Here is a 25,314-nt window from a genome sequence, read left to right as displayed (position 1 = left end):
GTGATCCAAATATGCTGTAAAGGCTATATTTAATTCAGAATTAGAAATCCGCCTTGGTGTCCGGCGATTCTTCGGACTGAAATTGTTAACACTTTGTTTTATGTTACTCAAGTTGAAAGAGCGACTGTGTGCATTGTCTAGATTTGGAACATGCTGTTTTGACTTGCCATGTGTCATTGGCATTTGCTTTATTTCAGTGTCATGTCTATCTTGCATCTTCTTTAGGAATTGGATTTCAATTTCTTGCTTTTCATTCAGTTTCCTTAAGAGACTGATGTCCTCTTTCAGCTGTTTATTGTTTTCCTCTTGTTTGGCAAGTCTTTCATCAAGGATATGTATGACATTTTCAAAGCCTTCCATTTTTTTCACCAGTTCACTGACATCTAAGCCTAATGTTTCTAGGTAGGAACCAACCATGTGATGTCGTTCTTCTACAGTTTCCTTGGTACTCACAATGTCAGCAACACAAGTCCATCCAAAAACTGTTAGTGCAATATGTAAATGCAAAGCTTCCATTTTAACTTTGAATTTGTAACAAAATACCAATAAGTCTTACTCTAGATTAGGCGAAACACACCCAAAACAAGGACAAGAGCTATGTAAATAATGTCAGGAGGGTCACTGTTATCTTGTTTCTAAAAACAGCATTTCTGCAACTTTAAGTATAATTGAATTGCCATAAATGATAACTTATGAAGATGAATCCATGGAAAAATCTTATTTCTTTGCATTGATTTCATTAGGGACTTCATGTTTTACTTCATGTTAACAAACACAAGAGGGTAGTTCAATGCAAAAGCATCCGTCTGTTGTAGAAGTATACCACTAAAAGTCCCTAAAAATCATTTATAGTCTAAAACCTGCAGTTGATATTTGATATTTTCATTCATGCTTCTCATTTTATTCACAGTAGCAGTGGTTGTAATTAACACAAGCCCGCAAGCCCTGCACTGGTAGAATGTCTTCCAGGCTTGTTCAAATTCGGAATTTTATATTGCAGGTCTTGTTAAAAAATTTAATACCAAGCAATAGTATAAGAATTTAGGCTTGTTCATCCAAAAGTCTAATTTCGATGACTGCAGTAGCATAATATACCAGAAACTTAAAGACTGTGGTTATGTTTATGATTTGCTCTGTCAAAACAAGATAATCTGTGCAAGCTATAAATGGTAACTCAGACAATTAGCATGACCTCAGCAATTACAGATAAGAAACACATACATGTTACATTATCTCTCATGTACTACACATTATAATGGTACTACTTACAAAAGTATTTATCAAACTAGAAATGTGTCCATAGGACACGGATGCCCCCACTTCGATTTTTTGTCACAGAAAATAAGCCATAATGATTATTCAGGATAATCTGCACAAGGGCAAATCCTTTTCAAAAATTAGATCGGATAAGATATTTTTTAAGTATTGTTGGGAAATAAAGGGCCCTAACTCCTAAATGATTAAAGCGATTTCCATGGCTATCGAACTTGATTATGGTCACAAACATGTGTTAAAAGTTTGGTGAGGATTGGACAAACAGTTTTCAAGAATTAGATCGGAAACAATCTTCGGGACGTATTTTTCAAGTCTTTTTTTGCAAATAAAGGGCCGTAACTCCTAAATGACAAAAGCGATTTCCATGGCTATCGAACTTGATCAAGATATTATGGTCACAATCATGTATGTAAAGTTTGGTGAGGATTGGACACATACTTTTCAAGAATTAGATTGGAAACATATATTTTTGAAGTATTTTTGGCAAAAAAGGGCCGTAACTCCTAAATGACTAAAGCGATTTCCATGACTATCGAACTTGATCAAGATATTATGGTCACAAACATGTGTTTAAAGTTTGGTGAGGATTGGACAAACGGTTTTCAAGAATTAGATCGTACGTACGTACAGACAGACAGACGTACGTACGGACAAGGGCAACCCTATATGCCGCCACTTTGTGGGGGCATAATGATTATCATTACCAAAGTTTAAGGACATAAACAATTTTGTTCTACAATAAATCTTCCTTTTCTTTCAAAGACTGATTACCTAAACATGCATACATGCTATCTTACACAATGTAATTATGTGTTATTAAATTCACAGAATATAATTATGTACATGTAACTGAAGTTTAAATAATAAAATGTGACTGACATAATTGGTCACACACAATGACTGTATCAAATAAAACTTAATATCAGACAAATTCTGTGCAATTTCAGACAACTCTGACCATCATGAGTAGAAAGTAGCTTACCAAACATTCTGTCCTGTGATCATAACACAGCAAGAACTTAATAGTTATCATGATGTTTTCTTACTTTATGACAAGTTCTAATGGACAGAAAGCAACACATTCATAATGCATCTAGTAGTAGGAATATCAGACCCATTATTCACCATGCAGTTTCCCAAGTGAATATCTATCATAAAGGAGTGTAATACTAACAAAGCCATAAGAGACCATGTTTTCCAGCTCTTCAAGTAGTTTCTGGTGTTTGGTATTGCGGTCAGATACCAGCATGTCAAGTTTCTTTTCATAACTAAGACTACAACAAGCCTATTACATACCACAACATTTTCTAACTCTTCCAGAAGTTTCTGGTGGTTGGCATTGCGGACAGAAAGCAGCATGTCCTTGTCCTTCATCAATTCCATCTGCTCCTTAACACCCTGAAAGCAAAAGTTTGGAGTAATACAATATAAAGGGTTGTTAAAGGTTATAACTCACACACAATTGTGTATGTTACAGCTGTGGAGGCATAACAATAATATTTTAATATCTAAAAACATAATAAAACTACCATAAAACTCAATGAACACATCACTCCAACTCTCCAAGCCATTTAACCACTCTAGAATACCTGGAGTATTTGATCGTAGGAGTCTAGCTTGCTCTCGATGATCTCTGCCTGCTGTATGCCATCATCCAGTAGTCTCATCAGGTTGAATACCTGGTCCTCACTCCCCATTATCACATGCATGTTCGCCTGAAAACCAGTCAAGCAAGCCATGATAAGATGGACAGTCATCATACATGTACTTGTTTTAAGAATTTGCTCACATTTTATGGTAAAATGGTAAATATAATTATATATCATGCATTGGACAATAAACATTCAAACATAGGATCAAAATTGACAGCATAAATATTAACAGGGTTGGAGGGGAAAACTTCTCTTCCAGAGTACTGGAAGTTTCTGACGATGTCCTTAGCCTTACCCCATCTAGTATGGACAGCTGTTTGGACAATTGTTCAGCAAAGTTCTCTGCATTGCTGATGGCAGCAGAGCACTTTGACATGAGAGTCTCCAAGTCCTCTTCCTCCTGATTGGAAAGTGCCTGGTATTCCTCTAACTCTGGCACTGAGCTGGCTCCCTCCACAGGAGCCTGGCCCTGGCTCACAGGTCGGATAATCTCTGGGAATGAGAATTGGCATGTTACAAGACTAGTGGTAATCAGAACCTACCTGAGTATAGAACTGTGTAGGAAGGTTTTATAGTCAACCTGAGCTTAGATTAGAGAGATGTTTGTCAAACATTATGCCCCCCCCTGAGCACCATGTTGTCAGGATTATGTGTTATATTCACAATTGAATGAAATATGCATGGACCGAAATGACAGCTGATTTGTCAATGACATGAGATGCCGTTGAGGCAGTTTTAAGATTATGACCAAGTGTGAGGATTGAATGTGTTATGACCATGACCTTTGACTATGACCTAAAAATACATGCTGTTCACCAAAAACCAAAAGTTTAAGGGCCATGGGTGCAGGCATTGACAAATTATCACACAGACAAGCTTTTTTCGTTCAATGTCACTGTGACCTTGACCTTTAACCAGATGACCCCTAAAATCATAAGGGGTCATCTACAGGATACAACTCCAAATCAAGTTTGAGGGCCATGGGTGGAGGCATTGTCAATTTATCACTCGAAACATTTTTGCATTCAAGGTCACTGTGAACTTGACCTTTGAGCTGATGACTCCTAAAATCAATAAAGGTCATCTACTGGTCAGGCCCAACCTCCAAGTCAAGTATGAGGGCCATGGGTGCAGGCATTGTCGAATTATCACTCTGACAACCTTTTACCATTCAATGTCACTGTGAACTTGACCTTTGGCCCGATCACCCCCAAAAAACAAAAGTGGTCATCTACTGGTCAGGCCCAACTTCCATATCAAGTTTGATGTCTATAGGTCTAGGCATTGTCGAGTTATCACTTGAAACATTTTCGCATTCAAGGTCACTGTGAACTTGACCTTTGACCCGATGACTCCTTAAATCAATCAGGGTCATCTACTGGTCAGGCCCAACTTCCATGTCAAGTTTGATGATCATAGGTTCAGGCATTGTTGAGATACCACTGGGATAGATTTGTTAACTTTTTTATGTTAAAGGTTACTGTGACCTTGACCTTGGCCTGATGACCCCAAAAGTCAAGAGGGGTCATCAACTGGTCAGGCCCAGCCTTCAGGTCAAGTTTGATGACCATAGGTCCAGGAATTGTCGAGTTTGCTTTCAAGGTCACCATGACCTTGACCTTTGACCCCTAAAATCAATAGGGGTCATCTACTGGTCAGGCCCAACCTCCAGGTTAAGCTTGACGGGCCATGGGTGCAGGCATCGTTTAGTTATCACTTGGACAAACTTTTACCATTCAAGGTCACTGTGACCTTGACCTTTGGCCCAATGACCCCCCCAAAAAATAGGGGTTATCTACTGGTCAGGCCAAACCTTCAAGTCAAGTTTGAGGGCCATGGGTGCAGGCATCGTCGAGTTATCACACGGACAACCTTTTACCATTCAAGGTCACTCTGACCTTGACCTTTGGCCCAATGACCCCCCCAAAAAATAGGGGGTTATCTACTGGTCAGGCCAAACCTTCAAGTCAAGTTTGAGGGCCATGGGTGCAGGCATCGTTGAGTTATCACACGATCAACCTTTTACCATTCAAGGTCACTGTGACCTTGACCTTTGGCCCGTGAGCCCCAAAAACAATACGGGTCATTTACTGGTCAGGCCCAACCTCCAAGTGAAGTTTGAGGGCCATGGGTGCAGGCATTGTTGAGTTATTACTTGGACAACCTTTTACCATTCAATGTCACTGTGACCTTGACCTTTGGCCTGATCACCCCCAAAAAAACCAATAGGGGTCATTTACTGGTCAGGCCAAACCTCCAAGTCAATTTGAGGGCCATGGGTGCAGGCTTTGTCATGTCATCACACGGATAACCTTTTACCATTCAAGGTCACTGTGACCTTGACCTTTGGCCTGTGACCCCAAAAACAAAAGGGGTCATCTACTGGTCAGACCCAACCTCCAAGTCAAGTATGAGGGCCATGGGCACAGGCATTGTTGAGTTATCAATCGGACAACTTTTTACCATTCAAGGTCACTGTGACCTTGACCTTTGCCCCGATCACCCCAAAAAACAATAGGGGTCATCTACTGGCCAGGCCCAACTTCCATATCAAGTTTGATGACTATAGGTCTAGGCATTGTTGAGTTATAACTCGGAGAAGCTTTAAAATTCTTTCACAATTAAAGGTCACTGTGACCTTGACCTTTGACCCAAGTTTGAGGGCCATTGGTGCAGGCTTCGTCATGTCATCACACGGATAACCTTTTACCATTCAAGGTCACTGTGACCTTGACCTTTGGCCTGTGACCCCAAAAACAAAAGGGGTCATCTACTGGTCAGGCCCAACCTCCAAGTCAAGTATGAGGGCCATGGGCACAGGCATTGTTGAGTTATCAATCGGACAACTTTTTACCATTCAAGGTCACTGTGACCTTGACCTTTGCCCCGATCACCCCCAAAAACAATAGGGGTCATCTACTGGCCAGGCCCGACTTCCATATCAAGTTTGATGACTATAGGTCTAGGCATTGTTGAGTTATCTCTCGGACAAGCTTTAAAATTCTTTAACAATTAAAGGTCACTGTGACCTTGACCTTTGACCCAATGAACCCTAAAATCAATAGGGGTCATCTACTAGTCAGGCCCAACCTTCAGTTCATGTTCGATGACCATACATCCGAGAATTGTTGAGTTATCACTCGGACAAGCTTTGGTCTAGCGAAGGATGGACGGACGGACCGACCGACCTACCGACCGACCTACCGACGGACATGTGCAAAGCAATATACCCCTTTTCTTCGAAGGGGGGCATAAAAATGTTAATATTTATCTTAAAATATTGAGTCCTATTAAGTTGATGCAGTAAAAACACTATAAATCTATTTCTATGAACGATTACTGGATAATAATTCAACTGCTTACCTTCTAGCAGATGTTCTGGTACATTTTCGAACTTGGGTTTGTGAGTAAGATGTCTCTGAGCATGCTGAAACATAAAACAGCTTGTAGCTAGTAAATATGATATCTATTACATAGACTAATAACGCCTAAAAAATAGTTAATATTTAATGAACTTGCCATCTTGTATTAACCATATTCTGATCAGCTTTCAACATTTTAATTCACATTCAAACAAGAGTGACACTCACAAAATACGCCCATCAATAATTTCTTGGATTCTAAGACAGAAAAGGCTCCTGAAAATCATGTCTATAGATATAGACGATTAATCCCAAATCATGCCCAAAGACGATCAACGTGTTCGGGATTTGAAAAACAACATTCATGTAAAAATCGTCTCCAAGAGATGATTCATCCTTAATCGTACCCAAGAGACAATCAGTGTGTACTTGGCAAAGCATTTATACCGGCAAACATTCTTGGTAAAGATTTTATAGCTACAAACATTTTCAGCAAGTTTGGTGAAGGTCAGATGAGAATTGTTCAAGTTAGAGAGTAGACAAAGCTTAAATGGCAAGGGCAGTAATCCTGAAGTGCTTCGGGGCATTTGGCTGATTATCATACTTGACCGATTTATTTTACCAACAAATATTTTCAGCAAGTTTGGTGAAGATCAGATGATAACTGTTCAAATTAGACAGTGGACAAAGCAAAAATGGCAAATTTTGACCAATTCAAGGGCCATAATCCTGAAGAGCCTGGCTGGTTATAGAACTTTGCCAAGAATATATACCAACAAACATTTATAGTAGCAAGTTTGGTGAAATTCGGATAAAAACTGTTCAAGTTTGAGAGTAGACAAAGCTAAAATGGCCAATTTTGATAAATTCAGGGGGCCATAACTCTGGAGTGCCTAAAGCGATTACGCTGGTTATCGAACTTGACCTAGATATTTCACCAACAAACACTTTCATGAAGTTTGGTGGAAATTGGATGAGAAATGTTCAAGTTAGAGAGCGGACAAAGCTAAAATGGACAATTTTGACAATTTCAGGGGGCCATAACTCTGGAGTGCCTAAAGCGATTTGGCTGGTTATTGAACTTGACCGAGATATTTCACCAACAAACACTTTCATGACGTTTGGTGGAAATTGGATGAGAAATAATGATTATTCAGGATAATCTGCACATATAGGATAAGTTGAGTTGAGTTGGGTTTTACGGCATCGCAAGACTGTATAGGTTATATGGCGCCATTCAGGCAGGAAAAAACTTGTTGGATCCACATTGGACACATACTTTTCAAGAAATAGATTGGAAACATATATTTTTGAAGTATTTTTGGCAAAAAAGGGCCGTAACTCCTAAATGACTAAAGCGATTTCCATGACTATCGAACTTGATCAAGATATTATGGTCACAAACATGTGTTTAAAGTTTGGTGAGGATTGGACAAACAGTTTTCAAGAATTAGATTGGAAACATATATTTTTGAAGTATTTTTGGCAAAAAAGGGCCGTAACTCCTAAATGACTAAAGCGATTTCCATGACTATCGAACTTGATCAAGATATTATGGTCACAAACATGTGTTTGAAGTTTGGTGAGGATTGGACAAACGGTTTTCAAGAATTAGATCGGAAACAATCTTCGGGACGTACGTACGTACAGACACACAGACAGACAGACGTACGTACGGACAAGGGCAACCCTATATGCCGCCACTTTGTGGGGGCATAATGATCAAGTTAGAGAGCGGACAAAGCTAAAATGGACAATTTTGACAAATTCAGGGGGCCATAACTCTGGAGTGCCTAAAGCGATTTGGCTGGTTATCGAACTTGACCTAGATATTTCACCAACAAACACTTTCATGAAGTTTGGTGGAAATTGGATGAGAAATGTTCAAGTTAGAGAGCGGACAAAGCTAAAATGGACAATTTTGACAAATTCAGGGGGCCATAACTCTGGAGTGCCTAAAGCGATTTGGCTGGTTATTGAACTTGACCGAGATATTTCACCAACAAACACTTTCATGACGTTTGGTGGAAATTGGATGAGAAATGATCAAGTGAGAGAGCGGACAAAGCTAAAATGGACAATTTTGACAAATTCAGGGGGCCATAACTCTGGAGTGCCTAAAGAGATTTGGCTGGTTATCGAACTTGACCTAGATATTTCACCAACAAACACTTTCATGAAGTTTGGTGGAAATTGGATGAGAAATGTTCAAGTTAGAGAGCAGACAACATTGTGGAGCCGCCCGCCCGCCCGTCGCCCGCCCGCCATGGGTGTTCCCATAATACGGCCATCGTAAGATGGGCGTATAAAAAGTGCAATTTCTTACCACTTTTCTCAGCATCATGAATAAGAAAGTGAAATTCTCAAAAGACACAAGCAACTTACCTTCCATAAACATGAAATAAAAGCATCCCTCTCTCCAGAACTGCTGGCTGTCCACTTGAAGGCTTTTTCAAAGTGCAGGTCAAAGTCTGCTGTATCCTTCAAGTATAAAGCCTTAAGATGCACTATTACCCCAAAATTAGATTAACCATATTTAGTACTATTGTTTTAATTTACCAAAAAGGATTAATAAATGTCGAAAACAATGGTTCTTAAGAAGGATACTGTGTTTAATTTGAAAGAAAGGTGCAGAAAACACGGTATTTCTACCTTATGAGACTATAGTAGATCACAGTAAATCTTTTAGCATTCACCAATCATTTAATATTTTTGCGTTTTCAGCTATTAAATACACGGTTTTAATCATGCTATCAGTAATCAATATTTTTCATAAATACATAATTTAGTAAGAAGTTGAAGGTTTATCACTCAAAATTTATGTTTGTTATACATGTGCATGTATTGATTTTGAATAAGAGTTTCACTTTAAGTATTTCCAACTAACAGTCATCAATAAATCTCAAAATTCTGACTTGAATTGGTACTAGATGTATTGTCAGGCATATAGATGTACATGGTATTAAAAGCTATTTTTTTTAAAAAGACCTCCTTACTCAAAATTAATTTGTTTTTCAATGTTATTTTTCATTCTAAAATCAGCAGCTATCTCAGTTAAACTAACTTTCTTTGCATCTTTTCCATCAACCACTTTGAGATCTTTTAGTGGCCAGTTGATCTTTTTCTTGTATGTCTCCCCCTTGTCAGACTTCTTCACCTGGTAGACATTCACCTGTGTTGTACCTTCCACTGAAGTACTCACTGAAAGATTCATGCATAATATTTAATAGCAAAAGATCACTTTGAAATGAGAAAAAACTTTCAAACATACAAGTGAACTGGTAAATTGCATTAAAACTTTAATATGTGCTTTTATAATACATTTCATTAATTATGTATGAATTTATTACTTGATCAGTTTTGAAGCATAACCAATTATTTAAGTAAATGGAAAGTTTTACATAAGTATTCACATAGGTAGGCAACCATTTAATTTCACCTGATTCACTAACAACATTACGGGGCAGTTGCCTAATTCGGATCAATTTTGAAGTTTTCTTAAAATATTGTTGAAATTACTGAACATAAGTGCATGAAATTTTGATAGAAAAATGTTGGGTCCTATATTTACCAGAATGGAAAAAGAATTAAAAAAAGCAACAATTACTTATGATATAATATTCAGTACGAAATGAGGACATGAATGACTTCCGAAAACATGCATTCAGAGCCTAAATATTCAGATTTTTTCAAAGAACAAAGTTAACAGCATCAAGTCAATATACAAATATCTAAATGTTATTTAACTGAAAATCGTGTATATAATATTAAACCTTTACATACATGTGAACTCTACCGTTGGTAGGTAAAATATACTTTTGAGACTCTTTTAACGCCCTACCGTTTTCCCGTTGAAATCTACCGTTATTAAAAGCTCTTCTTAAAAATCCCAAAATTATATCAAATTGGCCTTAAATTTTATTTTAAAAACCTCAAAATAAAATCAACCATGCTAAAATACCATATAAATCTGTCACTTTAAAGAACATGGTGCAAAAAGCAACTTGCCAAAGCACTTCACACTTCGGCCGAGATCGTTGCTTAGTTACTGGTACGGTACAAAAGACCACTAATCAGCATTCTTTGTTAATTGGCATCATACTAACCAGCATTTTTGTAAATATCAAAGACATTATAAAACTGTCAAAACATCAAAGAAAACAACATTACCAAGGTGTTATTAATTATCTAGTGTATAAAATTTTATGACATTTTGGCGAGAAATTTGACATATACAGTTCTGTAGTTGACTGCACTTACACTCCGACCTCTTTTGGCAGTCTGATTTGAATTTTTAGCAGCTTTCCTGAATATAAACTTGTTTTTACAAGTCAGAGGTAATACTTCTTCTGTTTCTCATTCAAAAACACTGACACTTGACAAGTTTCAACCATGACGTATTTTATGCTTAATTTCCAAAAAAATCTAAAAATAGTAACAAATATCAAGCTATAGTTTACATTGTTTCCATCATTGTTTTTGTCTGAAAATTTAAGAAATTAGATATTCTACCGCTTTGGAACACAAACCACCGCTTTTGAGACCTAAATCTACCTCTCTGTCATTGCCAAAGGTTCACATGTCTGCCTTTAAATAAATTTTATCCGTTCCCAAAGTATTCCTATATATATATACGGCCTATCCAAACTACTAATTTGTCTGAATTTGCAAAATTTTGAAAGTTCAAATCTGCTTCATTTTTGCTTCATGTTCATATCAAATGCTGCACAGCACAAACACGATGGTATCAGCAGTTTAGTGACTTTAAAAGTAGTCTTGTATTGTGTTTGGTGACTGTCAATATGTCATAAACTTCCTATAGTAGTGCCAGTATTTAAAGATACCCCTGCGGAATCTAAACATAAAAGCTCATGCCGTATGACGTCATCCCCCATGCGACTAAATATTGACATTTGGAAAAGCGACATTTTAGAGGTATTTATTTTGTGAGTAAACGCGCAAAGCTGCACTGTTGCATTGTTATTTTAGCTATAGAGCCCAGTATACCTAAAGTTTACAGCCAATAAAAACAAAACGATAAAAAGCGTCAATATTTATATATTATATATAGTGTAATGCTTACATGCTGCACAGAGAAAGCTATGCTTGCTGCTCTTCTTCTTTTTTCCAGCCTGAGTGACATTGACCAACCCCACCAAACGTTCATCATTGGGAAGAAAAACCTCCTTTTGCAAGATATGCTTTATCGTGGTCATTTTGTCGGTGATTTATGTCAAACATCTAGAAAATATTCAACTTGTATAACTACATGTTTTATAACGCTAGTGTACAAAAATGAAGAATTGGTTCATCAAATTTCTTTTAAATCAATAGGGTTGTTTGTGTACATTAAAATGTTAAAAAAGAACGAGGGGGACTATTCTTTATTTGACATAGGGTATTAAAGTGAACTGTCAAACTGATTGTTGACTATTTATTAAAGTTCTTCAGCTTTATATGCAGGTATAACAACTTGACAACACATTCAACATTATCTTAACATTAAAGGTGAATAAAATTAACTCGAATAACAATTTTACTGTTTTAAAAATTGGTTTTTAAGAATCAACTCGTCAATACAAACATCACCTATTTTTTTATTTTTTTCGATGCAGACATTTTGTTCCGGTTTGACACGCATGCGCAAAAGATCGTATTAAAATTGGTTGGTAGTAAATCCCGGTACCCGGTATCGTAAAAAATAACGAAATATCTTTTTTGTTGTATAGTTATATTCCAATAATACAGGAAAGGATCAGGAAGATTATTATTTCAAAATAAGATATACTATCAACTATCTTGATATTGATTCGAGGGATTCCGACAATAATTTCATGACTTGCAGACATGCTTCTTGAAGGATATGAACACTGGAAAAGCGGTGAGCGGTGAGAAAATCATCTAAACCGGAAGAAAATGACAAATGGGAGCTCATTCTCGGCTTAACCTTGACCTATAGCTCCGTGGCTTAACATACTTAAAACCTTTTTTATTAATTTACTTGCCTTACCGAACGTTTCGTCCGAAAACAACAAGAACAGTCATTTTAAGTTATTGGTGGATTCATCCGGTTTCCACTGACTGGAAGTATACGGATTATACGTTACGTTGTATTTCTCTAAGATAAGATAAGATAAGATAAATTTTATTTTAAGTCGGCAAGTCAGAAAAAAACAATATAACATAAGCGACAAGCGCTTTTGAACCGACTATAACAATAGTATACATGTTGAACCACAATATCATGGTAATAAAGCTGTAAAATAATTTTGAGCATTGTTAAATAAGCACATATCACATAGCAAAGCAAATAAAAGAGGTTAAACCTGTGAAAGATCTGCTGCTCTAGACCAGAGGCCTAAGAGACACTTAAGAAAAAGAGTAATAAAAAACTGATAGTCAAAATAGTTGCAAAAAGCAGATTAAAAGTAGTCTAAACGAAAATATCACCACAGATCAGATCTGGGATGACCTGAGCAGCAATTCCTTCACATCAGCACATACACGAGCACAATCAATAATAAAGCATGGTATGACAATGACGTGCAACTATACAAAAAGAGCAGAGCATGCAGCTAGAACACTTGAACAAGCTAAGGCAAGCAGAAACACATAACACAAAATAAACTCAAAAGACACAACACAAGCAAGATATAAATTAAGATAAATATTGAACAAAAAGACAAAGATGATGTCCGGCCCTGTAGAACAAGCAACTAATTTGATTTGCACATTGAACACCTGCAGTCCCGTCTATTCCAATGTGCAATCAAGCTTTTGAATTGATTGTAGTTTGTTGTATTTCTAAAAGCTTCTGGGAGCGAGTTCCACAGGACCGGAGCGGCATTCTTAAAACTATTTTTTCCATACCTAGTTGTTGTTACTCTGGGAACTTCTAATAAGTTTGTATACCTAAAATTATAACCGGCATCATGCACTTTAATTAAATCATTTAATACAGGTGGGGCAATATTATTCAAGATTTTAAAAGTTTCTATAGCCATTGCTCTAGTTCTTCTTATATACAAGCTAGGAAGTTTTGCTCTATTTAGAAGTTGTTCATATGTACTGGAGTAGTCGTAATAAACAAAACGAAGGGCTCTTTCTTGTATTTTTTCAATCTTGTTCTTGTCTCTTTTGAAAGAGTGTTTAAATAAAGCGTATGTTCTTAATTTTGATGAATTATGGATGCCTGCGTACCAGCTTTGATAATATGTATCGAATATTCTCACTTTCATTATCTCCAACGTTAAAATTATCGATAGCTTCTGTAAACCAAATATCCGAGAAACCATGGTCGTTTAAAATAGTTTTGTCTTGACTTACCCACCTTTTATTTCTATATTTTTTTATCATTTGAATCGTCTGCTCTTAATATTTGATAGGTCATTTTGATTGGACCTTTGTCTTTTGAAGTCACTATCTTTTTCCAGTACTTAATAAGATTGATTTATATGTGTTAACATTGATACTCTCCCAAGTTCACCATACAGAGCATTTAGGTTTGTCGAGTTTTTAATCAGAGATGATTTGAGATTTCAATCAAGTCAAAGTCAAGTCAACAACGTTTCCTCTGCGGAACAACTCTACTAAAATTATGGTTAATACTAAAATCGTCTAAAACTAAAAAAAATCATCGCAATGTATAATATAAAGATGATTCAACTTTATGGCCCTCATAAATTCTGTTTTTCTTATCTGCTTTAATCTAGCCATGTTTCCAATAGATTAATAATTGCTAAACTAGCCTACGCTGAAGCTACTATTGCACTGAAAGGAGAAATCGATAGAGATCGCCGTTAGCCTGATAAGCGCATAAGTTGGCAACTTAGCTGAGTATATACTGGAAATTGAGACAAGAACATCTAGTAGTTTAGCTGCTTTTATTGGACTTGTAGTTGATTTCAATCTTAAGTTATGTTCTGTATTCCTGTTTTATCAGGCACCGCAAAAATGTGGCTTTGAATCGTACAATGTGTAGTTCCCCAGTTTGAGTCCGTCCCCGTGTATGTGGCTACATCCCTAACCTTTTCGCCAAATAAAAAAACAAATTTGCAATAAATTTGCATGAATTTGAATGCCCGATAGGGCCGATCTGTTAGCTATGTACAAAACTTACAGTTTTATGTTTGAAAAAATGCAGTGCTGCAAAACAGCCACAGGGCCATTGTGAAAGCCAGAATCGAAAATGACGAGATGACTGAATGAGAAATTTCAATGCGGTGGAGTTTTATCGATAATCAAGCACCTGTTTCCGGTGTCTTGTTGCTGAGGTAAACAACACTTTATCAGATAGAAAGATTTACTATTTAAATTTTCTAAAATATGTGAAATACTACATCGAATAGCAATTTCTAATTATTTTCCAAGCAATGGCGACCGGTCACATCCTTCCGGGTTATGGAAACCCTGTAACCAGATTGAAAAGAGCTCAAACTGCTTATCCACTGGATAAAACAAAACTGAGAGAAATTGCAGAGAGAAATGTGGGAACCTTAGAAAAAAGAGACTTGGAAAGTATAAGACAAAATGCAAGGAATATGTGGCTTGCGCCAAATTATGAGCCTACAACATATAATTCAGTTCACCATCATTTGACGCTGGATGAACCAACAGCATCACGGCCAAGCTCACCTTCAAGACGCCACAAACCCCACCCTAAACCGTATGTGTAATTTCAGTAAAGAAATTTGCAACACCCATGTAGGATTTTTTTGTTTTTTGAAATGCTATAAACTCTTGCAAAGTTAATCAATAGTTTATCCAATATATACCTTATGTTCTCTGTTCTTACCAAACTGACTTATAAATAAATGTTGAGCTTTAACTTTTAGATGTTATAAATGATTTTAGCAGACATCAATGTGTTTCTTTTCTTCAATTTTGCCTTTGTTATTTATATTGTAATGTCTACAGTATATTGTGGAATCCATTGAAAAAACAGGCTCTGACTAAACTGAAGTAGTAATAGTTCATTACTAAAGCAATATCATTTTGGGTGAGTGACTGTCTAGAATACCACTTAAAAGTCTTGAAACTATCCCATTATTATTTTAATGAGTTTTTCTTACATTTTTCAACTGACTCTGGCTCTTATTAGAACAGGACAGAACATAATTTATCACTCGTAAACTTTACATTTTTATGTTACATTTAGATATAAATATACCAATATTACAAGTATACTACTCAGTTAATGTTATTGACATACATGTACATGTATGAGCCGCTCACAGTTTTTTGTCTTCAGACATAATACAAATGAAATAATCATAAATAAAAAGTGCCAAAGGCAATGATTTTTTCTATGTATATAAATTTCTTCCAAACTCCTTTCTTTTAAAGGATTGTCATTTTCTTGAGGATTTATGAGTTTACTCATGTTTCAATAACAACACCTGATTTTGTCCCAATTTAATTCAACTGCATTCATTGACTGTTTAAAACGGCTTAATGGATTAAAAATACAAAAAAAGGAATCATCAATTTTATTTCTTTATTAATTTTTTAAGAAAGATTCTGTGTTTGGAAAACAAATAAAATGATAAACTTATAATATTAATATATATGTTAATATTGCACATCATTTCAATAATGTACTTTGGTAATAACGTCATGTGCGTGTTGTCATATTTAGCATTCAAAATACGTGATACATGGTCCCACTTATGTATATTACGCAATATAAATGATACCATGACGAAAATTTCAATATTACTTCCGAAAATGTCATTTAATTTAAATACCCAATAAAATAATATAACAAATTATCTGATGTTTCCATCTAGGTAAAAAAACTGCAGTATAGTAGTGCACTGTAGTATAAACAATGTACTGTTTAATTTTCACTCCATAATAAAGCATGTATTCAGTAGTTGACAATTTTTTTTCGTTCAGTAAGAAGATAATTATTTGTCCTTATCAGTTTTAGTCCCTATTTTACACTTGATATTTATGTATTGATGCCTATACAAGTGCTAAATATTTATTCAATATTAAGTTTGAAATTGATTCTAAGACTGGCTGTTGCAAAAAAGTAATTATTACATTCTGTGATCCTGCTTTCAAATATTAAGGTAAATATTGATTTTCTATTGAATTGCTGTGAACTTTTTGTACGTGGTGAAAGCAAGAAACCAATTTATAGGATTGTTAAAGACATTATTAATTGCAACCTTGGGCCTTATTGAAAGTAATACAATATTCTGGGATATTGAGACAAAATCTGAATAGAGTTCTGATGTATAGAATATTTTGTCTTTTATAAGTGTAGCTCTGATAGGATGACAGTTTGCAATCTTTTACTGTCTACAAAAGTGAGCTTGCACCGTACCATTCATTTTTCTTTATCTTTGTTCAAATTAATTGCTTAAAAATGAATCATTCACTCTTTTCTATTTTTGTGGAATCACTATCGCTGTTGCATGTGAAATATGAACACCAAGCTTACCATTCACTGCATATGCTGCATGTATATTGTGGTTGTGTTACAGTGTGTTCCTTATCAATCGTCTTCACTATGTTCCCGGCTACCACAACCCCGACACAACTGTCGGCAGGGATCCGTACATAGGTATGAACTGCTATTTGTCTTGTTGATGTAATGTCATCACACACTGTGACAGAAACTTCTTTTAGCAATGGTCAAATAGTTGGCATGAAAATTTTATCGCTTGCTCAGTTCTTTACAAGTCTCCTTGCAGGGTTTTAATCTGAAATTTTATATTTATCCAAAAAATAATGTCATCTTATTTTGTTTTAAAACTTCATTTGGCAATATACAGTTGATGACAGTTATCCTGAAGAGGAGCGCCAACTGCGACGTCACCAAAGGGAGAAATTCATTGCACGCCCAAGGACAGCTGCTGTCAACCAGTACAGTGAACCCTATGTATGAACTATGTTAGGTCACTAGAATGTCATTGATTTTATTCACTTTGAAAGTTCTAATAATGTCAGTCTGTTGACATTGTCCTTCCAAACTTTGGTAATTTTAAAATGCACTTTTAACCAACTAGTACTCTGCATGTCCATACATTGTCCCTGAACCATTGTTTTGTTTACAACCTTGTATGATTTCCACAAAAAATTATTGAACACAATCCAATGTCATGTTTGTCTTGTACTATGGAAATTTTAGAAATAAGTCTAATTAAATTTTTGACATCTTACGTTCTTTATATCTGTATTTTTTGAGAATATGAAAGATGACTTTTAAGGTTTGTACATAGATTTTATTGTTGTTTAAAATTACCATTTGCTTGAGCCATAATTATTAAGAAAACAAGCCTTACCTGAACATTTTGTGTGTTTGCAGGCACCACTGACAGAATCTGTGGGGCCAGTAGAAGCATGGGGAGCCCAAGCCTGGCTGAAAACAGCTGATGACAACTGTACGTCTTAGGACTTCCAGCTTCAGACATTTTGAACTTTAAACATTACAATCAAGCTGTGTTGTTAGTACAGAATAAAGCATATGCTCTGCTTTCAATAATTTCTGGAAAAAATCCAAATGGCCAAGTTTGTCAACAAGGTAACACCATGGAGATATATTTTTGTAAAAAAGTATGGTTTCAAAGGATATATACAGGATATTACTTTAGTGGTCAGTGATATGAACATGCTGTGGCTTAAACAATGAATAATCAATGAACTTTTTTCATTTTAGACCAACATGAGGTTGTGAATGCCATCCAAGATTACAGGGACCAAGAATTGTTTAATGTTTCAAAGGTATGCTTCAACTGTAATATACTAATATACATTTGGGTATGTTCTTCAAAAGTTGAGAGCTTTTTGATGGTATAACACTTATTTGAGTGGCTCTACAACGAAGGCCACTGATATCGATATCAAAATAGTACTGTCAACTTTGTCATCTTTTTTTCATTAGTGTATTTTCTTTTTAGTTCAACCTGATGATGTATTCTATCATTTTTTCTTCTTGGTTTTGTATAATATTACTAAAACGTAATGTACAGTCTGCCCATGATATTCAAAAACACTAATTGGATTTGTCTGAAATTAAAATTAAAGCGAATGTTAGGATGGAAAAAGTACTGCAGGCTTTACTTTGTCACCCATTTATCATTCACACCATTTTTTTCACTTTTCATGTTATCTCGGGCAAATTGTAACAGTGCTGTTGATGAAATAGTAAACAAACTAATACAGTCAGGTTTTTGTGTAACATAATTTAATAAGCACTCACATGCAAGTCTTCCTCAAAGATATTCTAACAGAGCATCATTTCATTTCTTACTTATATCAAACCAGGAGTATATAAGTGAGACATATAGCACTGATTGTTGTGAAGCACACACTGGGCTGGCTAACATAGACCTTTTTGCTTTTAACAATTATCTGCAGCAGCAAGGGTTTGCACAGTCAGGTGGAAAGACAGCCAGTTCAAACAAACTTGGAGCTGCTTGTCAGGAATCATTGAGTGAAAAGAAAGACTCTGATTCGACTCCAAATGATGAAACTGATTCTTGTAATAAACTTGAAAAGCCATCTAAGCCTACCTTTGATGAAAAGGTAGTGAAAGAGCATAGACAGCACTTTGAGAAATGTAAGAGAGATTTGGAAAGAAAAGCGGAAGACAAATGGAAGAAATGGCAGTTAAATTATGAAAAAGAAATTCAGAACCATGTCAAGGAAACAACATGGAAAGATAAGGTCAGTGAACTACATGAAACACATATGGATAATCTTAGGAAGAAAAATGATAGACAGCCTAAGAAACAGACTGATAATGTAATCAACAAAATTGTAAATGATGGCCAGCAGTCACAGAGTAAGAAAAACAGTTCTAACCAAACATATACCCATCCCAAAATTGCTTATGATTCAAGAAAAAATGCCAGACCTCAAACTGCCACCAATAAACAGATATTTCAAGAAACTTTTACGAAGATGGAACCTGAAAACAACACATCCATAGCAAAAAGCAGACCCAAAAGTGCAAGTTTGTTTCAAAAGACAACAGGTGAAACAGTGAAGTCCCAGGAGAAAACTGACATGAAGAACACTGACACATCCAGGCATGGTGTGAATAGGATAACAGATCAGAGAAGTCATGTACCTTTAGGTATGAGGCAAGTCAATGCCAGAGAAGAAGTGACAGGTCAAACACAGGCAGCAAGAAATGAAACATTGAAAAATAAAGGCATTTTTTCACAGATTGTCAAGAAATCTGGTATGAAACAGGGCAGTGCGAATGGAAATGAACCAAACAGCAAAGATGAACATAAAGTTGAATATAGAAATGAAAAAGGTAGAAGTCAAGACAACCCATCTGATGCAGCTGTTAACTTTCATGTGAAAGATGGCAGTTCTGCAGATAGCAAATACCATGAAGAATCAGCTGAAGGAACAACTAAGATTATCACTGAAGCAGAGGACAGAGGTAGAGTGGCTATAGAGGCAGAGCTGATGAGAGGGATAATTGACCACTTTGTAGCAGCCAACTGCAGTGAGGGGGAGTGGTTGCACTGGCTACATGATGATACAGATTTCACACAGGTGACACAGTTAGCACTAGGAATGTGTGGACAGTAGATGGTGCAAGTCAAAGGCTCAAACATGAAATGTAGGCATTTGGATAGGAGTTTGCTACTACATGTGCATTCTTGGTGTGGAAAACATAGATATAGAGCATAATTGTTTGTTTCAACATAAGATAGCACTGTATTTCCAGCACTTGCATTTGCATTCATTTTCTGACAGTGAAACAGGCTAAACTGATAGAAACAGTGAAAATTATATTTCAATAAAGTCACTGTTTCAAATGGTGAGTTTATCACCATTTAAAAGCCACCGTTGTTTTTCCATAAACCACTGAAAAGCATGAAATAAAGTGTTTTGTTGTGTGTATTAGCTTTGACGTGATGTGTTTCTGTGTTATAGAGCTCATTGTATCTTTGTATGTATTTATTGAGGCATATGTTATTTTTAGTTTGTTTGTTGTTGCTTAAGAACAAATGTTTAGTATTGAAAAAGCCGAGGTATTGATGTTAGCATTCCATGGCCATTGGTGAACTAATAAAACAACTAATCATATAGACTACAGCTCTTTGCAGCACCATTGAAGAATTTCACATGTAACTTGGTACAACTGTTTACAAGGTCAAGGTCAAAACGCATATGTGAAGCATCTAACTAAAGTATATTTTTTATTATGCCCCTTTGAATGATCAAATGAGAAAAAAACAGACAAGCTTTGACATCAGTTTGTTGTGTTCTTTTTAATTACATTATTTGTATGATTGATAAGTAAAAAGTATGCTTATTCTCAATCTGTATTGATATTGTCAACATTAAAGTACATGTACTTGAGAAGATGAATGCCAGCATGTCCATGTATTTGAGTCTGCACCTTATTTAGTGACTGTCGATTTGTATTACATGTAGATAGGAATGCATAAACATGATTGTAACGATACATCATTTTTCTAATTTCTCGGTCCATCATCCCATTTGAATGGAATCAGTTTTAATATTTTTATATTTTTATTATTCTACATCAATACTGTTTCCATGAGTTAAATATTACTTCATTATTACGGTTTATTTCAGTCCCCGGTCCCTGCCCCACCCCAAGCTATGGACGCCACACCAAGGCCTTACACTGCCATCCCATCCATGACCAGGTGGATGAAACAGGCTGGGGTCAGAGGTTAGAAATTGTAACAGTTTGTGGCTATTCTATACTATGCATATATTGCAGTGGATTTATTACTACTCATGTTTGTACATGATTCAGTGTTGCATTATTATGATTTTATTATTTCATGTACACAAGATTATTAAAAATGTTTTTCAATATGATTTTATCAAATTAAATAGAACATATAAACTCTTTACAACATAGAATGGAAATCATTTTAATGGGCCTTTATCTGATGGTCCCATTACTTGTTTCACAGAAGCCCAGGATGTTCGCAAGATTCTGTACGGTGGCTACCCTCCCAGCACCATCCAACCCCTGGGCAGCCTAGGAACACCACCCACCCTCTCCCAACGACGCCAGCAGGTGATGGACAACGTGCGCAAGGCGAGATATGTGCACAAACCGACACGTGGGGACTTTCTTATACATCCAGAGTGGCCCCCAAGTTTCCCACATCATAAGATTGACTAAGATAGGGTGGTCCAGGGAAAACTGTTTATGTGTGAATATTTGTATTGTTCATGTAATTGATATGTTAATACAAAAGTTATATAACTGACTTACTGTTCAGTAGGGTGTGATATTTTTGATAAACCAATTTATTTGATACCTGTTAAATTTACATCTAAAATATTGCATGATTTAATCATTACATATGGAAACCAGAAAAAAAACTCCAATCACACATTGTGTTTTCTGATTCCCTATCACATAGTAGCCTAGTGCGCATGGGCAAATCTACTTCCTCAATACTATGCGGAAGAAACTGGATGTTTGTTGCCAATTTTAAATGCTTTTGTAAAGAAAATTATTACACATTTTATTTAGAAAAATACTGAGATAACAGGAATCTGTGGAATTGTATCACTTCTTGTATTTTTGTTTAGATACATCTCATTTGACCTTCTTGTGTGATATGGACATATCTACACCTCAACTTCCATTCCTTAAATGAACCGCCTTTCGGCAATTGCGTTCATCAATCGATGAACGCAACATCTTCGGATATGTTCGGATCGTAATTCATTGCATAACAATATACATGAAAGCTATTGATCTTGTTATTGGTTGTATTGTGTCTGCAGGTCCCGTAAAATATAGATCAACATTTTTAAAAGTGTAAGTTTATTATATCTTAAATATATTGGTACCAGAAGTGTTTTAATTTTACGTTTTAAAGTGATTTCAAGTGGTTGATCTTTTCCCGCGTTATTGTGAAGTCATTTGAAAAAAACGTTTCTGGTTATAGTCGGGTCGTTCTATTTACAGAATGGGTAAGAACAGATTACTGAAAGGTTTTCTTAAATGAATTGAAGTATTTTTTTAACAATTATTGAATGAAATAATGAACTATTGGTGTAAATATAAGGAATGAATTGCGGGGTTGATGTCATTATCGGGGATATGAACACAATTGGGTTGGTCAAAGTACGCGTGGAGTCCTTCGGACTCCACACACATTGACCAACCCAATTGCGTTCAGACCCCGATAATGACATCAACCCCGAACTTCATTCCTTAATTAACCCAAGCAACTCAAAGTCATACAACCCCACCAAACAACCAACTTAAATAATATTTCCTGTGTATTATGATATGGAGCAAGTGATATAAATGTTGCTTTAGTATGATTATGGTATAATTGCGCGTCCCTGTGAATGCATTTTAAAAAACCCTGATAGCTTTAATCATTGCCCCTTATTTATTATTGTGATATACTGCGATTTTGCAAAATTTCCATCCCTACTGTTCAGCAAATTTTGGTAATTATTGATGAATTGAAACGAATCAATTAACCATTTTAATATCCTTTTTTTTCCAAAATAAATATCATTAACTTACATTTGAACTAATGTTTTATTCAGCTTAATTAATGTGAGTTGGATTCAATGTTTCAGATTTTTTCAGTCGGTGATGTTTTATAATTTAATTGTACTTTAACCAAATACTGAACATTTACAAACATGTTATCTCTTTGTACATTTTAGGCATTTTATAATTATTGAGTGTATCCATATACAACCAAAGTGCTAGAATAGTAATTTTAAGGAAATAATGTATTTAGTAGGTAAAAGTAAATGCTTTCGAAATAAAACCAGAAAACAAATCTTTAATTTAATGAACAATTCACCCAAGATATCAGTCCAAGGTCTTCCAAATTGAACTGATTTTGTTTGCCCAGCAAGAGCACAGTTTTCATTTATCCCATTTTAACTTCAACTTGTGCAATATGCATATTTTGAATGGACATGTTCAACAATTCTTTTTTACACATTTTTATCTATGTACATGTATACATAAGTCAGAAGTTTCACCTATACTGGAAAGCACTGAACTATATATATTTATATGTGATTTATACTCTGTATCAGATTTGAATTTGTGCATGGTGTTTATAGACAGAATTTGATGTGCTGAGTGTGTTATGATGCTCACATAATACTCTTGTATCAGTTATGTATCAGAATACATTGCATTTATTGTGTATAAACAACTTTCATTATGGCTTGGTTATATTATACACCAGATAATATGTAATTATTAACCAAAATGCATAGAAGTCACAGGATTCAATCACTAACCAAATAAGAATATGTTTTCCTTTAATAATCCATTTATTAGTAATATTGTTAAAAAACACACTAACTTTCTATGGCTGTTTCTGGTAAACTACAATATACAATATCACATCCCATAGTGCGTACTATGCTTTCGATAAAGTTTAACAAATAATAAACCTTGTATACTTTTCAATTTTAGAATCATTAAGTATGATTTTTGATTCCGATGTCCCGGTAAGCTGTTTTCGATCAGAATAGTAAATTTTCAATTCCAATTATCAATCATGTATTTGATGTGTATTGATCATTCTTCCAAGCAGTTGTCATATTCATATGGAATTGCCAAAGCTGGAATTCAGATTGTATTTGTTGTCTGCCAATATGCCTAGTTAGCATTGCCAAAATGTATGTTGCTTAAGTTCTGTAGTCACTTATAATTGCCAGTTTGTAGAAACTTATAATTGCCAGTTTGGCAAGTTGTCATTTTTTTACCACTCATGGTTCAAACAACTAATTCACCAGTATTATTAGGATTATTTAGATGCACCTCATAATTCATAATTAGAAAATCTGTCTGGCCCTCATAAAATTGTTGTAAACATTTTGATGGTTCAGTGACTTTTTTGCAAGAGACATGAAACGAAAAAGCTGAAAATAAATTTTCAGACTAGTAAAAGCTGTCAGTTTTTGCTTTCTTGTTAAACGTGATAAAAACGTTCCTACACCTATGATTTATTGAATGTAATCATTCCACTGTAGCTTTGTTTTTGCATTTGAAAATTGTAATTTTTCTTTGAAGGAGCATTTTCACTGTTATAAATCTTCATGCCTTGCAAATAGAAACTATATCTTAATGTTCCAATTGGTGTTACATGTTCTTAGGTAGTTTTAGCTGAATTTTGCTTGGATTTAATCTTGTGTGCATTAGTTGTTACTGTTTTAAATGATGTTATCTACCATATGTTATGTTACTGTTAAAAATCGTTTATATCAAAAGTTTATTATTTTGTTTAAATTAGAAACCCGTGATATTTTTCAATAGAAGCCAAATAAAATATTTATTTCATAACTCTTGTCTTAACAACATTCTTAGTTTGATGGCTCAGCTAATTGATCGCATTTTATGCAAATGATTGTGCTTTCCAGCATGTCTGCTGTTTTTTTTTTTAGAAAACATGCACATATGTATCAAGTCCCTTAACTCTAGCTTACAGAGTTGTTGAGTTATGACCCTTGATTGACTGAAAACAATTGGAGAAAATTACCATCCACTTACGGTGATCTTGTCCAGCGAGGAAATTATTTAGCTTTTGATGTTATGCATGTAAGACATTCATGCCATACTTTTGGAAAATTCCTAGGGAAAAGGGATTTGTTCAGGTAACCAGGAGTTTTGACATAAGACCAGGGCATTTTTAATGCTGCTAAAAAACACATCATAATATCTCATACATGCCATGATTCTGGAAGGTTTCCCATGGATATTTTGCTCAGGAAACTGGTCACACCAACCTAAGGTAGATTGATATCGTTTATAAATGCTTCAGCGTAAACATCATTTGTTTATCTAAACTCACTAAAAAGCACTATAATTTGTATATTTACAATTACCATTGCCATTTTAACAATCCAATATATTTCGTCAGTCAAAACAAACATGGTGGCTACTGATTTTGACACTGCGTCCAATCTATGGTATTATTTTTCATCCGATTCTTCTCCGGCTTTTGCCTGTGTCCTTCCTATTCTAGCATCCGATACAAAGTATAATACAGAACAATGGGCAACATGGT

The 25,314-nt window shown here is 35.4% G+C and overlaps 2 protein-coding genes across 5 annotated transcripts in view; one reads left to right on the top strand and one right to left on the bottom strand.

Annotated features, from left to right (window-relative positions):
* The window catches only part of LOC128227879 (exocyst complex component 1-like), a 30,967-nt gene extending 19,045 nt beyond the window's left edge, over window positions 1-11,922 (bottom strand). For all 4 annotated transcript variants that reach the window (XM_052938789.1, XM_052938791.1, XM_052938790.1 and 1 more), the window contains exons 1-8: window positions 11,879-11,922; window positions 11,373-11,530; window positions 9,354-9,490; window positions 8,675-8,770; window positions 6,291-6,354; window positions 3,223-3,419; window positions 2,865-2,990; window positions 2,572-2,673 (exon numbers count right to left, since the gene is read on the bottom strand). In XM_052938789.1, coding sequence (XP_052794749.1) covers window positions 2,572-2,673; window positions 2,865-2,990; window positions 3,223-3,419; window positions 6,291-6,354; window positions 8,675-8,770; window positions 9,354-9,490; window positions 11,373-11,505 — 855 coding nt within the window. In that variant the 5' untranslated portion in view covers window positions 11,506-11,530; window positions 11,879-11,922. The remainder of the gene's footprint in view (window positions 1-2,571; window positions 2,674-2,864; window positions 2,991-3,222; window positions 3,420-6,290; window positions 6,355-8,674; window positions 8,771-9,353; window positions 9,491-11,372; window positions 11,531-11,878) is intronic.
* Window positions 11,923-14,549: 2,627 nt separating this feature from the next.
* On the top strand, window positions 14,550-24,582 carry LOC128226890 (uncharacterized). The gene is made up of 7 exons (XM_052937002.1): window positions 14,550-14,954; window positions 16,783-16,862; window positions 17,074-17,180; window positions 17,607-17,682; window positions 17,958-18,022; window positions 20,867-20,966; window positions 21,217-24,582. Exons 1-7 carry the CDS (start codon window positions 14,662-14,664, stop codon window positions 21,429-21,431), a joined length of 936 nt encoding a protein of 311 aa, XP_052792962.1. The 5' UTR covers window positions 14,550-14,661; the 3' UTR covers window positions 21,432-24,582.
* Window positions 24,583-25,314: the final 732 nt, after the last annotated feature.

Source organism: Mya arenaria, chromosome 3 (assembly GCF_026914265.1).
Source record: "Mya arenaria isolate MELC-2E11 chromosome 3, ASM2691426v1".
Classification (NCBI taxonomy): domain Eukaryota; kingdom Metazoa; phylum Mollusca; class Bivalvia; order Myida; family Myidae; genus Mya; species Mya arenaria.
The sequence above is the reverse complement of the archived record's forward strand: the minus strand, read 5'-3'. Positions and strand labels throughout refer to the sequence as shown.

Coding starts and splice junctions, on each gene's coding strand:
- LOC128226890 (XM_052937002.1), top strand. CDS start 14,662: ATGGCGACCGGTCACATCCTTCCGGGTTATGGAAACCCTGTAACCAGA. Junction 16,863..17,073: donor CGGCAGGGATCCGTACATAG/GTATGAACTGCT, acceptor GGCAATATACAG/TTGATGACAGTTATCCTGAA. Junction 17,683..17,957: donor GAAAACAGCTGATGACAACT/GTACGTCTTAGG, acceptor TTTTCATTTTAG/ACCAACATGAGGTTGTGAAT.